The sequence below is a fragment of the Phyllobates terribilis genome, unplaced genomic scaffold, assembly GCF_046119375.1.
Source record: "Phyllobates terribilis strain yellow unplaced genomic scaffold, ASM4611937v1 Scaffold_3__8_contigs__length_932513732, whole genome shotgun sequence".
In the NCBI taxonomy this organism is placed as follows: Eukaryota; Metazoa; Chordata; class Amphibia; order Anura; family Dendrobatidae; genus Phyllobates; species Phyllobates terribilis.
The window spans coordinates 470,226,446-470,244,226 of record NW_027362763.1 but is presented as its reverse complement, the minus strand read 5'-3'; the positions used below and the strand labels follow the sequence as shown (position 1 = coordinate 470,244,226).

Sequence of the window (17,781 nt, the reverse complement as noted above, 5' to 3'; positions counted from 1 at the left end):
TTCTCAATGTCTGCGGCATGGCAAGCTGGATGGCAGCGTTCTGCTGCGGTCCAGCCTGTCATGTGAATGTAGCAGAGCTGAAGCTGTCGTGGGAACCATGGAAAGGTAAGGATGATGTTGCTTTATTATTTTACTTTTATTGCAGGAGATCGTTGGCTTCAGCTGGAATGGGCGTGATGGTAAGTATGGTTTAATTTAGAACAATAAAGAATTGTGTGTTTATTTCAATTAAAGGACTTTATTCTGGGTGTTTGTGTTTTTTTTTTTTAACTTTGACTATGGGGTTAGTAATGGGGGTGTCTTATAGACGCCTCTCCATTACTAACCTGGGCTTGATGTCAGCTGGCATTATAAGCTGACATCAACCCCAGCCCTATTACCCCACTGTCACCGCTACAGGGCAGTGGGAAGAGCGAGGCTAAGTGCCAGAATTGGCGCAACCTATGGACACGCCATTTCTGGGGCGGCTGACGGCTGGTGTTTCTAGCCTGGGAGGGGGCCAATATTCATGGCACCCTTCCTGAGCTATTAATATCAGCCCCCAGCTGTCTGCCTAGCCTTTGCTAACTATTAAAATAGGGGGTACCCCACGTCATTTTTATTGATGGGTCCCCCATTTTAATAGCTAGTAAAGGCTAGGTATTCAGCTGGGGGCTGATATCAGTAGCCTGGGAAGCTCCGTGGGTATTACCCCCTTCCCAGGCTTCAAACATCTGCCCCAGCTGTCTGCTTAACCTCCGCTAGAGCCTAAAATTACGGGGAACCCCACGCCAATTTTATTTTAAATAAATCCTTTATTTTAACACTAAATGACAAGTACAGTAAGCAACACTGTCACTGTACTTCTTATATATGTGACTGACATGTTTCTATCTATCTAATCTATGTGTGATGCTCTATTCTTTCTGTTGTAAATTGTCTGGTACCGCTGCTGAATTGCCGGCCGGCTTTTTTAAAGAGACGGTGCATGAAAACACTATTATTTTTTAAATAAATCCTTTACACTAAATGACAAGTACAGTAAGCAACACTATCACTGTACTTCTTATATATGTGACTGCCATGTTTCTATGTATCTAATCTATGTGTGATACTCTATTCTTTCTATTCTAAATTGTCGGGTACCGATGCTGAATTGCCGGCCGGCTTTTTTTAAGAGACGGTGCATGAAAACACTATTATTTTTTTAAATAAATCCTTTACACTAAATACAGCAAGCTGAGCGCTGCCATCCAGCTTGTCATCCATCAGAGACACTGCAGAGCGCAGGCATTATGGGAACTTCCGATTCTGATATTCAATATTCTAAAAGTATCGGAACTCCGATACCGCGAATATCGGTCAATACCCGATATTTCAGTATCGGAATGCTGGGGGAGGGGCGGTTTCTCTGCTGTGGGCATTCCCTACCAGGAGTTCCATCTGCCGTTGATGCTGTTGGATCTGCTGCATCAGGAGATTAGTTGTTTCCTGCTGGGCTTGCTGATTGGAGCGGCTGCTGTTGGCTTTGGACCAGATGCTTGATCAGTTCCTCCATGCTGCCGGATGTCTGTTGCTGGCTGACAGCCTTTACCCAGGATATATAGGATTCTCTGTAGCAGCTACACGTGTTCCTGTAACGCTGCCCACATTTGAAACACTAACTGTGGTAATGCGACTCACTCAGCTGCTCACAGAGGTAGACATAGGAATGTTTCTTCTGCTGGTTTATTTAAATCACGGCATAAACCAGTGCAGGGCTCAACAAAATAAACATGGCCTTTTTAACAAAACTGGGAAACAAAAAAGATGACGTATAGCACAGTCCATGTACCTGCAGGAATCAGGATACAATAGCAGAGTCCATCACAGTTGCACATAAACGCTTCTCTGAAGCTCCTGCCTCCAGGCGCATAGACAGATTAAAAAAAAAAAACTCAGTGGCTGGACATTTAACTTGCAGAACCACACCCTTGGGGAGGAGATGTGGTGAGTAGCCGTCCCGTCCATCTCTTACAGCCACTTACAAAAAAGCCCAACTCTATCATGGCCGATTAACCCCGCCCAGCAAGTAACATGCTGGAGAGAAACTTCTGGGTTTTCACATCACGGAAGATAGCAATTTTCATGATACATATCTCAATTCACTTACATACATAGCCAGTGACCCTGTCACAGTGCATATCGGAGAATAAAAGCAAAAAAAAATCAGAAATCTTTGTTACCATGGCAGCTACATTCCTTGGAGAGAAATGCTGCCGCTATATGTTTGTTGTTCCTGACATGGACAAGTTAAAGACTTATTAGGCAAATGTAAAGTTAATCACTTCACTTTAAAATGATTTTACCTTTCATGAAAACATTTACATGTTTTTATGCTATACAGTGTAAATATGGAAGATCCCAGTCTCTCTCTCAAGATGTGGAAAGGTGTATCATGGAATAACCCATTAGACAATAACTCTAATTAATTTAAAATTCTGTAATAAATTCTTTTTTAGGATAATTTGAAGGGTTAAGACTGTACACCAACTTTTATTTCACCTCAAAGATTTATGCAATTAGGCTGAATATCCAAACCCCTGCATGGACATATAATTAAATTATAAAATTCTGACAGCTTACAGAAGTTTAGCAGCTTACTGCATTCAAACTGATACTTAAAGGGGTTCTCACAAGGACCGGTGATAATTGTATGATTATTGTGGGTCTGATCGATCGGACTCCCACCGATCCTGAGAATCGGTTTGGCCGCTCATTTCAGTGCTGTTAGAGGCAGGTGATGGTTATAAAACACAGCCAGTACTATAACACAGTACAGTAACTTTGCACTGTACTTGCTTATATAGCGTCATAAATTCCACAGCTGATGGTCTTCTGTGCATTGGGGCAGACCTGGAGTGTTTGGGTCTTCTTCTGCTCTGGCCCCTCTGCCTGACTCCTGTGTTTCTACAGGTCACTGATTACTCAGTCACCTGCCTCTATTTCCAAATTTTGTGCAGCTGCCATCATTGAGTGGGTGGCGCGTGCGCAGTTTGAGCTTCCATGTCTGGTCTCCAGGTCTTCAATAAAATGACAGTTCAGTCGGTGCATGAGCAGATGGAGATCAGTCTAAATATTCTCAATTCCTGGATAAAATCTGTATTCAGTGAATACAGACGCTCTCATTACGGAGATAGGCGATGGCAGTTACTACTGGTAATATTCTATAGCAAGTGGCGAAGCTCCTCCTCCAGTCTACGAAGAATCACATCAATAGAAACTGCCACCTCCTATCTCAGTAATAGAGTCTGTATTCACTGAATATACATTTTTACGGTGACTTGAGAATTTTGAGAATGAAAGTTGCTTATATTCCGGTGTACTATTGATTTATGAAATAAACATTTAAACGACAGATTCACTTTCAGGCTTCTTAGCTTTTTTACTTGACATGATGCTAACTGAAAACAATGCAATACCATACTATTCCTTTTGTAAGCACAATGAACTTCATGTTATAAGGATAGAAAATAAAGACACAAATAGCAAAAATTAGTACATACAGTTTCACGATTGTGTCCATGGTCCATTGATTGGCTTTTAGGTGTCTTCTGTCTTGCTTGTGTTGGCAAAGTCCCAAATGTACAAACCTAATGCAAACAATCGAATGTAAATTATATTATAATTAGTGGGTATAATTAAATTAATTTAGACCGGGTTTAAAAATAATAATTGGTCCTCTTTTTTTCAACATGAGATGAGGGTTTAATAGCTCATTTTTTTGCAACTGATGCTGTTTTTTCATATGTGACAAATCAGATAAAAGAAAATATATTGAATTCGCTTAGAAACCGTAGTTGACACTTCCTGTTTCCTCTTGTAGCTTACTTGTCAGCAATCCGCAGCTTTTTTGGCCCTCCCTGGTCTCTGGTGAAGGGTGCTATAGGCTATTCCTTCATGCAGATTAGAATAGTCTATGACATTTCTCTAACACTGGCTCTAGAGGGAATTTTTCTAATGAACCACCTTTTTCTGATGCATTTTATCAGTACATTATAGCACCATGCACAACAGAATATGGATGTCAAGGCAGTTGCTAAAAGCATTGGACATCAAGCATTTATCAATAAAGTTAATCTCTGATCATTTATCCCCTTACATGTGGTGGACATGCCACCTGTTCCTACTTGACTTTACTGACTCATGTGTCTTCAGTCAAGCAGGAGGAGGCAGCACTGGAAGGGGAATAGAGCTGGAGTGGCAGAGGATTCAGATCTTTAGCTTAATTTGCATATCAATTAAAATGCTGATTTCTCAGCAACAGAGGAACAGACTGACCATGTATTGCTGGACTGGTCTTTGAAAGAGCTACATGTGCATATAAATGATTTGGGGGGTGAAATCCTTCTGACAGATTCCGTTTCATGTAACATAATTGCTGCACTGCACTAAACAAAGCCTGGCACTGGAGCAGTGGGTGTTTTAATGATTACCGTAAGTAATTAATTTATTACATGGCATTTTCTTGCAATGGTACGGTTTTTGTTGCTCCTCGTCAATCCGTTTAAAGAACATCATATAGTAGATGTATATTTCTGTCTGATCTCTGTTTTGATCCATCTTGTGGAATAACTAAAACACCAAACTAGTAACCCAAACTGTAATCCTAGTTGCCAATGAATATGCAAGCAATGTAATATAAAGGAGCAAAGTGCCATTGGGCTGTTCACAATGCAAGGGAATGGTTCCATTTTCTGTTCAACCCACCTGTCTGGTTTAGGAGTCAACAATTACACATATGTAACAGCAAGGTTCACACAACCTAGATAAGGTGAAATTATGGGATATTCTTCGTTTATGGAAAAAGTTATTTTCTTCCAAGAGAACAACATTGAGCTGCTCTAACTACAATAAAAAAATAATGGCTGCATTTCCTACATACAGCTTCACTTCCCCAGTAGTCAGAGTAATCTCTCCCAATCAGCTCGCTCCTTAGGGTATGATCATATAAGACTGCTGCTGATTTTCTGTATGCAAAGAAGTAGGTGAGCTTTTAATAAATCTCATCCTGTCACTGAAATAAAATCAGTAAATAATACCTGCAAAATCAATGTAGATTTTCACTATATATTTCATCCTTTCCAATGTGGGTTGAAATCTGTGGCAAATCCAAGACAATGCCACTTTTAACACATTCAGATTGATTTTTGCTCAATTTCGATCCAGTATGAACATACCCCAACAGTAATCACAGCCCTCCTCCGTCCACTACATTAGTAATAGTGCAATCGTCTCTCCTCTCAAAAGTAGTAGTGACAGGAGCCCATTCCACTTCATTAGTAGTCACAACAATCACAGTAGTCTAAGAATCACAGGAGAAGCAATATGGCAATTACGGTGCCTTTAACAGGTCCCTGGCTGCCACAATAATCTGTCACTTCCCTGCAATCCTGAGCTATGGAATCATTTAAATGGTTACACTGCAGAGATTGGAGCTAGGTCTGGTCTCTGCAGTTGTTGGCTGTATAACACAGACAGAATTTGTCTGGTATAAAGCAAGCTCAGCTCCTGAGCAGGCTTTGTATTTTCCTTACCGACCTATGATGAAAATATATGTCATAAAGCATTAAGAAATGAATGCATTTAAGACTAAATAAAGAAGTCATTCCTAAAAACTATCCAGTGCACGAAAAATGTTCACGGTACTCACATACACAGATGGGAGAACATTGCACAACTGGGCTATTGTTGAGCAAGTCTCTCAACTATGTGATTGTGACCGTTGAAGCAATAAAGAGAATATGCTGCCGATTTGGGTGAGAGCCGTGAACATTTTATTGCACTGGATTATAGTGAAACATCTTTATACACTGAGCACCACCAGAAGCATATGTGCAGTTGCGCGGGACACTTACTCCGTACAAGCGTGAGTAATGCCAATCATAATTTTCTTGTGTTGAATCTCTACCTATAATATGTATTGTGTCTAAAATTAACACAAAAACTATCTTCTAGAGACAATATAGTAAATTATTACCTTGTATAGATCTGAAGATCAGCCTCAGAAGGAGCATCTGATAAACTAATCCCATATGTATCTTTTGCTGACTGAGAAGTTGTCTATAAAACAAAAATAAAAAAAAACTTCAGAGTTGCTTAGACCGACGAGTAAATATAAATAACAATGGTCAATCAATAATGATTTTACATCCACCTACATGATGTGCAGAAAAGTACAGGCATTGTGTTAGCTGGGGAAATGTATGATACTTCGGTATAATAATAGATTGACACCTTTATTGGATAGCCAGAAAAATCATAATTGCGAGCTTTCACAGCACAGACGCCCCTTCATCAGGCGAGTTTACAACAGCAAGCTTGTAACTTTTTCTTTTCTGGAATCTTCTTGGCACCAAAATATTATCCATCAAGATATCATAGAATTTGATGAGTGCTGCATTACTAGACAGTCTGGAATATTATGTGGTCATAAAAAAGCATTTAATGTGCAAAGGTAGAAGACCTACAAGGGCTCACAAGTGTAAAGGAAAGCAGCTGAAAAGCAAATCCAAAGTAACCTTGAAGACCTATGTTTGTCAATTAAAGACTTGTATTTGGTTCTCTATGTACTCTGTGCTAGAAACAAATGAAGAACTAATATATTTTTTGTATATGCAAAAAAATTTTTTACGACTTGGCGGTATTTCCTGACATATACCTCAGAAGTAAGGCTCAAATACATGAAACCGTATAGGTCTCTGTATAGAAAAGTGCTATGCCATACATGAAGGCCCAATTCATCATTGAATTTGCACCTGTTTTTATCTAATTTTGTGCCTTTTTTTCATTTGTACCCAATTCATTATTCTATTTGCGCCTTTCTTAAAGTCTATTTTATATGTTATATGCTTTTTTTGTTTTCCAACCTGTTTAGTGATTCCAGATGTTTCCACCTGATTCATCAATTGTCATTTTGTAAAAAAGTTGCAAAATTTAGCGTAACTCCACTTCAGCCCCCCTTTGGTGTATTTTTATGCATTTTTTTTAATGTCACATTTTTGCATCAAAAACATACGACTTTTTACTTAAAAAGTTGTAAAAATGGTTAAAGATAGGAAAGAAGCCCGCTTTTTTCTTTTTTTACTTTGCGCAAAATACTTGAATCAGGTGCGCCGGTTTGATGAATTTGGCGCAATAAGCGTCAGCGAATGCATAAAGACAAAAAAAGAAAAGTGACTTAACGTATTTAAAAAGACACTCTTTTCGTAAACATTTGGTCAGTGGGGCTCTATGGATACGTTTCAGCATATACATCAGGAGCTTTCATTAGGCGTAACACATGTGGCTTCAGGTGCTTCTGACTATGCACTGATTGGTGACTGAAAACGCGCAGGCCCACCACTATGACTGAAAGCCTGAGGCTGCCAGTAGGAATAAAGTTAATTTTCTACCTGCAGCAGGGCTCTCAGTGCATGTGCAGGGCAACTTCAGAATGCTATTTACTTGCAGATTAATCCCATATCCTTTTCACTCCCTTAAATAGTTTTACAAAAATGAAAAATAATCTCCTCTCTGAAATACAATGATGTAGTATGACACTTTTATGCTTCCTGTGACTGAGGCAGCATACAAACGTTGATAGTTTTTGCTTAGCGATGAGAAAAAGCACTGTTCTCCCCATTTATTTTTAAATCTCATATTTTTAATAGTTTCTCCTTATAGTAAAAAAACATACCATACTTATCTTAAGATTGAAATCAAAGGTAAACCTATAATTTAAAACATTCAAGAACTTTTCTTGTTATATAGCACCAAAACTGTCAAGCAGTCAAAGACTGTGTAATGAAAAATATCTGGCTAAAAATATAATCCTCAGTTCAGATCACTATAAAAAATACCATTTGTTTGAGACTACAACTAATATATTCAACTTGTTGAAACTACTGTGCTTTTTGTACAGAAATACAATATCAAGTCTATTTTGAGAATTATAAAACAGCAGGATATTTTTATCCCGCTGAACAGTTGCAGGCTTCCCACAAATTAGTTTGCATTGTAGGCCAAATAAATGTATTATTAACTAGAATATAAAATTAGGCATGTTAGAAGAGCTCTGATATTTCTCCTCAAAGTATTGATTCTAAAGATTAAGGCATTATCAGGCTTACTCGTGATCCAAACATTAGTGATCAGAAATTTCCAGTGATGACTTTAGTACTGCCCAAAAGAAAGATCCCAACCTTAAAAAACACTCAAGAGAATCTGTTAGTAGGTTTTTGATCCTTAATCAGAGAGCAACATAATATAGGGCACAAGACCCTTATTCCTCATATGAACCACTTATTAGGCTGTGTGTTGTAGCTTCCATACAACCAGCAGGAGATTGACAGTACGGGACTACATCTCCTGTGCCAGGCAGTCAGGCTGATCTGTGTAACCCCGCCCCCACCACTGATTAGCAGATTGCTGACAATTCAAAGAGTACACAGGAAGCTGCCAATCAGGGGGTGAGAGGGGTTATACAAAGCCCAAAAGTCTTAGATCTGCCACATCTACATCAGACAAGCAACGATTCTATCAAAACTACACCAAGCAGTCCAGTGATACATCGCTGGAATAAGGCTTTCTTGCCCTATATTATGCTACTCTCAGATTATATAGCAAAAACCTGTGGACAGATTCCTTTGAAAAACACAATTTTACACAAGGAAGCTGACAACTTCCACATTTTCCTGTGAACAGCGATCTATATGGAGTTGCCAAAACTAACAGTCATATATTTCAGCCACACAGACAAATGTTTATTTACCTCAAACACTTGGGAGACACTTAGGAGCTGACAAGTTTCAAAACAAAAGTTTTTCAAAATTTTTTTTGGCTGGGTACAAATCAGAAAGTTAAAAACTATTGTAAATCCTGCAGCACCTGCCAAATAACTAGAAGGAGTCATTTTGGAGACGTTTGGCCCTGCCTTCAATTACGAATACGCAATTTAAAGCGCACCTGTCAGCAGTATTGTGCTCAGTAAACTACATACGTTGTCAGGAGGGCGACAGTACACTGGTTAAAACGATACCTTGGTTGATTAAATCTGTCCTTTGGTTCTTGTGTAATCTTTACTTTTAGTTTGGAGATAATGTCATGCCCATGTTCCGGGGCGGCCTGTGTGGGGCTCTCTATCTGGTGCTCTGCTTACATATTCATCTGTATGCTCTTATGACAGGTCACTGATCATTCACTGACCTGCCTCCTATTTTACATAATGCATCTAGTAGTGCGGGGTTAGGTAAAATAGGAGGCAGGTCAGTGAAGGCACAGAGAGCGGTCATAAGAGCATACAGATGAATATGTAAGCAGAGCACCAGATAGAGCGCCTTGCCCCCCCCCCCGCAGGCTGCCCCGGAGCACGAGCATATCATTATCTCCAAACTGAAAGTAAAGATTACACAAGAACCACAGGGCAGATTTCATCAACTAAGGTATCATTTTAATCAGTGTAATGTCGCCCACCTGACAGTGTATGTAGTTTACTGAGTACAATCCTGCTGACAGGTGCACTTTAAATGAAAGCTATAGCTTAAGAGGGTCTTATTGTTAGGAATACTTGCAGCGAACTCAGCACACATTGAATAAAAAGCCTAGAAAAGTCAAGAAGTTCAGGTCTTGGTGGCCAGGGTACAATGCTGGACAGGTGAAAGTGACTAGTCCTCTGCTCAGGGGAATGGAGGTGAGATACACATGTCTGCAGTAGGAAAGGTCCTGGACAGAAAGTATAAATCACCAAAGAAAGCAAGGAGAGTTAAAGGAAACTAAGAAAGCTGGGTTTCTCAGAAAACCTAGATTGTTATGTTTTAGTGAAACAGTTGTGACCCTTATTTTTTGGGATGACTGGGATTAGGTTGGTACTGGTAGTGGGACCTGTTGCTTCCTCTCAGCGGCATTGCTTTTGGCTAAGTCCTCAATAAGCTCAAGTGAAGCTTCCAGGCTCATTAATGGACTAGATAACATCTGCAGGCAGTTAGCGCAGACAGGGTCAGAGACAATGAAGCTACGTATGGATGGTGTTTTGAACCCACTAAAAGTTGTATCAGAGACTTGTGTACTGATGAGAAAACCTGATGATGTTTAGTTACAAATTGGAAGTTGTTTGTTTCAGTTTTTAATCGTGACTTGCTTCTCTGTATACAAATAACTGTGTGGCTAATTTTAAATGTAACGCTTCAGATCACATCTTAGAAGGGGTTTTCCAGGTACACAGATCATAAAATCATTGTAAACCCTGTGAGAAATTAAGACACTTCATAATTTACATGCTGTTAAAATGTTGCTGTGTTCATGAGCTTTCACATGTGGCCGCTGAGTACAGAGATTTCCTGTCTGTGCTTCGAATTTAATGTAGCTTCTCAACCAGGGCCGGCGTCAGCACCCGGCGCACCCGGGCAAATGCCGGGGCCCTGAGCAGGCAGGGGGGCCCACTGGCGGTCGCGCACCCCGCTGGGCTATGGGCGGAGGAGAGCGGTGTCAGCGCCCGCCCTTCTCCCCCGCTTGCTCAGGGCCTCGGCAGGCGGACACTTACCTCTCCCCGTGCCTCCGCAGATCCGCTGTCTTCCTGCTCTGCGCTCCCTGTGACGTCTCAGGTCAGAGGGCGCGGTGACGTCTTAACACCGCGCCCTCCCCTGAGCCGTCACAGGGAGCGCTGAGCGGGAAGACGCCGACAACACTGGAGTTCGGACCCGAGCAGCGGGCAGCAGGTAGCAGGTGAGGAGAAGGGAGGTGAGTATTTGATTTTTTTTTTTAATGTATGGAGGCATGGGGCAGTATAAAGAGAAGGGGGGGGGGTGGCATCCTGCTTGGGGCATTATAAAGAGGGGGGGGGTGACATCCTGCATGGGGCATTATAAAGAGAGGGGGGGGACATCCTGCATGGGGCATTATAAGGTGGGGAACAGCCTGCATGGGGCATTATAAAGGGGGGGGGCAGCCTGCATAGTGCATTATGTGGGGGGTAACAGCCTGCATGGAGCATTAAGGGGGGGGGCAGCCTGTATGGGGCATTATGTGGGGGGTAACAGCCTGTATGGAGCATGAAAAGGGGGGGGGGCCTGTATGGGGCATTATGTGGGGGGTAACAGCCTGCATGGAGCATTATAAGGGGGGGGACAGCCTGTATGGGGCATTATGTGGGGGGTAACAGCCTGCATGCAGCATTATATGGGGGCCAGTATCCTGTATGGAGCGTTATAAGGGGACCGGTATCCTGTATGGAGAGTTATATGGGGTCCAGTATCCTGTATGGAGTTTTATAAGGGGACCAGTATCCTGTATGGAGCGTTATATGGGGGCCAGTATCCTGTATGGAGCTTTATAAGGGGACCAGTATCCTGTATGGAGCGTTATATGGGGGCCAGTATTCCATATGGAGCCTTATATGGGGCCAGTATTCCGTATGGAGCCTTATATGGGGGCCAGTATTCCGTATGGAGCCTTATATGGGGGCCAGTATTCCGTATGGAGCCTTATATGGGGGCCAGTATTCCGTATGGAGCCTTATATGGGGGCCAGTATTCCGTATGGGGCCTTATATGGGGGCCAGTATTCCGTATGGGGCCTTATATGGGGGCCAGTATTCCGTATGGGGCCTTATATGGGGGCCAGTATTCCTTATGGGGCCTTATATGGGGGCCAGTATTCCTTATGGGGCCTTATATGGGGGCCAGTATTCCTTATGGGGCCTTATATGGGGGCCAGTATTCCTTATGGGGCCTTATATGGGGGCCAGTATTCCGTATGGGGCCTTATATGGGGGCCAGTATTCCGTATGGGGCCTTATATGGGGGCCAGTATTCCGTATGAAGCATTATATGGGGGCCAGTATTCCGTATGGAGCCTTATATGGGGGCCAGTATTCCTTATGAAGCGTTACATGGGGGCCAGTATTCCGTATGGAGCCATTCACCGGTTTCTGAGCTATTGTGGAATTTACAATAGATATCACTCATGTAATGTAAGAAGTGAAATCTTAGCATTGTACTATATATATATATATATATATATATATATATATATATATATATATATATATATATATATATATATATATATATATATATATATATATATATATATATATATATATTTCTCTGCCGTATCTCTGCATCATGAATCGTGGTATGTGTTAAAGGGGCCCACTGAGAATCTTTCGCCCGGGGCCCAGAAAAACCTGGAGCCGGCCCTGTTCTCAACCCAGCACATAACAGCATGCAAGACTCAACAAGCAATGTGCTCTGAATGGCATGGCCAGTTGTGAGAGACTGGTGATATGTACAGGGAAGGACAGCAGAACCCATAGAGGCAATGAAGACTCCAATGAGAACATTCAAGTAGTGGATATAGAGGTGGTGCTGGGCATTCCAGAGTGCTACGACTATATTATATGACTCATTGCTCCCATACAGTATACTGAGCCTGTGTGGAGGCAGTGTCAGCACCTGTAACATTGCTGACTGCAGGAGAGTCCCAGGATAGCACATACAAGGTGAAGCGGGAGGAATGTTAAGAAGGGGAAACTGGGCAGCAATTTTTTCAACTTGAGACTGTTGAAGAAATAAAATGTACAGTTATGTACTAAACTAGATGGTGGCCCGATTCTAACGCATCTAGAATAGGTATGCGGCCGACGGGGCGCAATTAGCAGAGCGGCGTTTAAATTTGGCGCCCAAATCGCTGATTGGTCGCGTTAGGCAACCGCGACCAATCAGCAAAGCGGTGTTTAAATTTGGCGGCAATATCGGTGATTGGTCGCGGGCGGCGGCCGCGACCAATCTGCGAACCGTGTTAGTGAGGACTGGAGAGCGTGTTTAAATTTGGCACCAAAATCGCTGATTAGTCGCGACCAATCAGCAGAGCGGTGTTTAAATTTGGCGCCAAAATCGCTGATTAGTCGCGACCGAGACCAATCAGCAAAGAGGTGTTTAAATTTGGCTACAATACTGCTGATTGGTCGCGGCCGGCGACCGCGACCAATCAGCAGAGCGATGCAGAGCGGTGTTTAAATTTGGCGCCAAAATCACTGATTAGTCGCGGCTGACGGCCGCGACCAATCAGCAGAGCGTTGTTTAAATTTTGCGCCAATACTGCTGATTGATCTCGGCCAGCGACCGCGATCAATCAGCAGAGCGTTGTTTAAATTTGGCGCCAATCTCTCTGATTGGACGCGTCTGGCGTCCGCGACCAATCAGCAGAGAGTTGTTTAAATTTGGCGCCAAGCTCGCTGATTGGTCGCGGCTGGCGTCCACGACCAATTAGCACAGCAGTGTTTAAATGTGGCGGCAAGATCGGTGATTGGTCGCGGCCGCTATTTAAATGTGGCGCCCAAATCGGTGATTGGTCGCGGGCAGCGGCCGCGACCAATCAGCAGAGCGGTGTTTAACTTTAGCGCTAAGATCACTGATTGGTCGCGTGCGGAGAGCGCGACCAATCAGCGAATCGTATTGGTGAGGAGCGGGGAGCGGAATCGTATTAGTGAGGACCGGGGAGCGCCGATGCCTGTGCGGCTACTTCCGCTGCGAGAACCCGGGACATGAGCGACTGCTCGCAGCAGAAGTATCCCGACCCGCAGCGCCGCTCCCCGGTCTTCCCTTCACACCCTAGCCGCTGATCTCCCCACAGTATTCGTATGGTGTTACAAAGGTCCGGACATTTGTGTTAAAAATCGCTGATTGGTCGTTGGCGCTGCCCGCGACCAATCACCGATTTGGGCGCCAAATTTAAATATCGGCCGCAACCAATCACCGATCTTGGCTCCACATTTAAACACCGCTGTGCTGATTGGTCGCTGACGCTGGGCGCGACAAATCACCGATTTTGGCGCCACATTTAAATAGCATCCGCGACCAATCAGTACAGCGGTGTTTAAATGTGGAGCCAAGATCGGTGATTGGTCGCGGCCGATATTTAAATTTGGCGCCCAAATCGGTGATTGGTCGCGGGCAGCGCCAGCGACCAATCAGCGATTTTTAACACAAATGTCCGGATCTTTGTAACACCATGCGGATACTGTGGGGACATCAGCGGCTAGGGTGTGAAGGGAGGACCAGGGAGCGGCGCTGCGGGTCGGGATACTTCTGCTGCGAGCAGTCGCTCATCTCCAGGCTTCTCGCAGTGGAAGTATCCGCACAGGCAGCGGCGCTCCCCGGTCCTCACTAATACGATTCCGCTCCCCGCTCCTCACCAATACGATTCGCTGATTGGTCGCGCTCTCCGCACGCGACCAATCAGTGATCTTGGCGCTAAAGTTAAACACCGCTTTGCTGATTGGTCGCGGCCGCTGCCCGCGACCAATCACCGATTTGGGCGCCACATTTAAAGAGCGGCCGCGACCAATCAGTACAGCGGAGTTTAAATGTGGAGCCAAGATCGGTGATTGGTCGCGGCCAATATTTAAATTTGGCACCCAAATCGGTGATTGGTCGCGGGCAGCGGCAGCGACCAATCAGCGATTTTTAACACAAATGTCCGGACCTTTGTAACACCATGCGGATACTGTGGGGACATCAGTGGCTAGGGTGTGAAGGGAGGACCGGGGAGCGGCGCTGCGGGTCGGGATACTTCTGCTGCGAGCGCCCGCTCATGTCCCTGGTACTCGCAGCAGAAGTATCCGCACAGGCAGAACCGCTGACATCCATGCGGCTAGGGTGTGAAGGGAGGACCGGGGAGCGGTGCTGACATCCAATTGGTCGCGGCCGCTATTTAAATGTGCCGCACAAATCGGTGATTGGTTGTGGTCTTGGCCCGTGACCAATCACCGATTTGTGCGCCAAATTTAAATATCGGCCGCGACCAATCACCGATCTTGATTCCACATTTAAACACCGCTGTGCTGATTGGTCGCGGCCAATATTTAAATGTGGCGCCCAAATCGGTGATTGGTCGCGGGCAGCGTCCGCGACCAATCAGCACAGCGGTATTTAACTTTTGCGCTAAGATCAGTGATTGGTCGGGTCTGAAGACCGCGACCAATCATCGAATCGTCTTGGTGAGGACCGGGGAGCGGCTGCCTGTGCGGCTACTTCGGCTGCGAGAACCCGGGACATGAGCGGGCGCTCGCAGCAGAAGTATCCCGACCCGCAACGCCGCTCCCCGGTCCTCCCTTCCGCATGGAAGTCAGCGACGCCGGCGGTTCTTCCGCTGCTACCGGCCGGGAGATGAGCGCCTCGCGCCGCTCATCTCCCGGCTGCATCTCCGTCCCGCAGATGGATCCGGCGGTCGGGGTCCTTCTGCTGTTACCGGCCGGGAAATGAGCGCCTCGCGGCGCTCATCTCCCGGCTGCATCGCCGCTGAGCTCCGTCCCGCAGATGAGCCGCTAACGGCCGCCATCTTTTTTCAGAAATCCCGCGGCGCTTATTGGCGGCTGCCGGACCAATGAGCGACGCAGGATTTCCTGGACAGACAGACAGACGGGATAAGACAATTATATATATAGATGGTAAAACACTGGGTAAATCTGTTACTGAAAAAGACTTGGGTGTTGGGGAGCACAGTAAACTCAACTTGGTCATCAGAAGAAAACCTCTCCTGCATCCTCACATCTAAACAAGCCTGATGCATTTTGGAAACAATTCCTGTGGACCAATGAGGTTAAAATAGAACTTTTTGGCCACAATGATCAAATGTATGTATGGAGAAAAAGGATACAGAATTTCAGAAAAAGAACATCTCGCCAAGCATTAAGCATGGGGGTGGATCAATCATGCTTTTGGTTGTGTTGCAGCCAATGGCTTGGGGAATATTTCACGGTAGAATGGATTCAGTGAAATTTCAACAAATTTTTGATGCAAACATACACCATCTGTAAAAAAGTTGAAGTTGAAAAGAGGATGGCATCTAGAAATGGATGACGAACCTAAACACATGTCAACATTCCAAAACAGACTAACTCAAAAGGCCGCAATCTGAAGATTTTACAATGGCCCTCACAGTCCCCTGATCTGATCATCATTGAAAATCTGTGGCTAGACCTCAAAATAGCAGTACATGCAAAATGATCCAGGAATCTCACAGAACTGGAAGAATTTTCCAAGGAAGGATGGATGAAAATCCCTCAAACAAGAATTTAAAGACTCTTGATTGGCTACAATTTTTTTTACAAGCTTTGATACTTGCAAAAGGGGGTGCTACTAGGTACTAACCATGCAGGGTGCTCAAACTTTCGCATTGGCCCATTTTCCTTTTTGTAATATTTAAAATGTAAAAAATTGACAATATATATTTTGTTTTCCTAAAATACATAGTAAATGTGTCTTCTTTAACTTCAGCCCTTTTAAGAGATCATTTCATCTTCAACTTGCTTAACTGTTAACAATAACAGTAATTTTGAGAAGGGGTGCACAAACTTTTACATACCACAGTTTGTTCCAGCCCCAGTGTCTCCTATGTGATGTATATGCTCCAAGCCCAAGTGTCTCCTATGTGATTTTTATTCACCAGCCCCCAGTGTTTCCTTTGTAACGTGTAGACTAATGGAATAGATTAAAATGTAAACTTTATTTCTATCAATATAAGAAAATTAAGTTCACATACATCCCTTGAGGATGAATATAAGGTCACAGCTATGAAGATTGTAATCACAGCCGTGACCCACTAGATCCCGGTTGTATGCTGTGGAGTGAAAATGGTATATATTCTGATAAGGTAACTGACCATATTCCCTAGATAATAATTGGCCAGACTATTAAACTTTCATAAAAATTATATTGGGTCAGCAATTTTGAGAACATCAAAAAATATATGATATCTACATATCCCAGATTAAATTAGGATAAATAACAAATGCTGTAAAGTATCCACTGCAGTTATAATGTCATCCTAGCCAGAATAAGATTCATATATCAAAGTATATAAGTCATATTAAATATACAGTGCTGTGCAAATTAATTGGAACAAAGCATTTTTTAAGTAAAATCATAAGTTGGTTACCAGTCAGTGATTCAAACCAGTTTTAACTGCTTTGAACAGGTGTGAGTGTACAACCGTGAGTAACAAAATGTGGTTTGACTGGTTTTAGTAAGAAAAGCCTTAGTTACTTACCGGTAACGGGATTTTTCGGAGCCCATGACAGCACCACGTGAGAGAGAGGATACGCCCATCAAGGACAGGAAACCTACAGGTTAAAAAGGGCGGCCCTCTCTTTCCGCCTCAGTTTAGTTAACAGAGCATGAGAGTACCGCCAAGGTTAGTTATAACAAAACATAATCACATTAAGTACATTACTTTTCATCAATTTCCCACAAGGGTGCACAAAAAGAAATCAAATCTACAGGAGTGCACAACACCAGTGAAGGGAGGGAATATACGGGTGCTGTCATGGGCTCTGAAAAATCCCGTTACCGGTAAGTAACTAAGGCTTTATTCGGTCGTCCATGACAGCACCACGTGAGAGAATTACAGAGACGAAGGAAATTAGGGAGGGACCACAGCTTGAAGCACCCTTCTCCCGAAAGTGAGATCTGCAGAGCCACCCAGATCCAATCTATAGTGCCTATAGAAAGTAGAGGGAGAAGACCAAGTGGCAGCCTTACAAATCTCCTCAATGGAAAGCCCTGTCTTCTCCGCCCAGGAGGTTGACACCGCTCTGGTAGAATGCGTCCTCAATCCCTCCGGTATCTCTTTATCCCCTGAGGAGTATGCGAGGGAAATGGCCTCCTTGATCCATCTAGCGATTGTAGCCTTTGAGGCCTTACAACCCTTCCTAGCCCCCTGATCGCAAATAAATAGGGACTTATCCTTTCTAAAGCCATGTGATACTTCTAAGTACCTTAGTAC

General features: G+C 43.6%; 1 protein-coding gene across 4 annotated transcripts in view; it reads right to left on the bottom strand.

Annotated features, from left to right (window-relative positions):
• Positions 1–17,781, bottom strand: part of FIG4 (FIG4 phosphoinositide 5-phosphatase) — a 506,946-nt gene that overhangs the window by 128,420 nt on the left and 360,745 nt on the right. For all 4 annotated transcript variants that reach the window (XM_073675844.1, XM_073675845.1, XM_073675842.1 and 1 more), the window contains 2 exons: positions 5,999–6,081; positions 3,525–3,611 (listed from right to left, as the gene is read on the bottom strand). In XM_073675844.1, the coding sequence (XP_073531945.1) occupies positions 3,525–3,611; positions 5,999–6,081 (170 nt within the window). The remainder of the gene's footprint in view (positions 1–3,524; positions 3,612–5,998; positions 6,082–17,781) is intronic.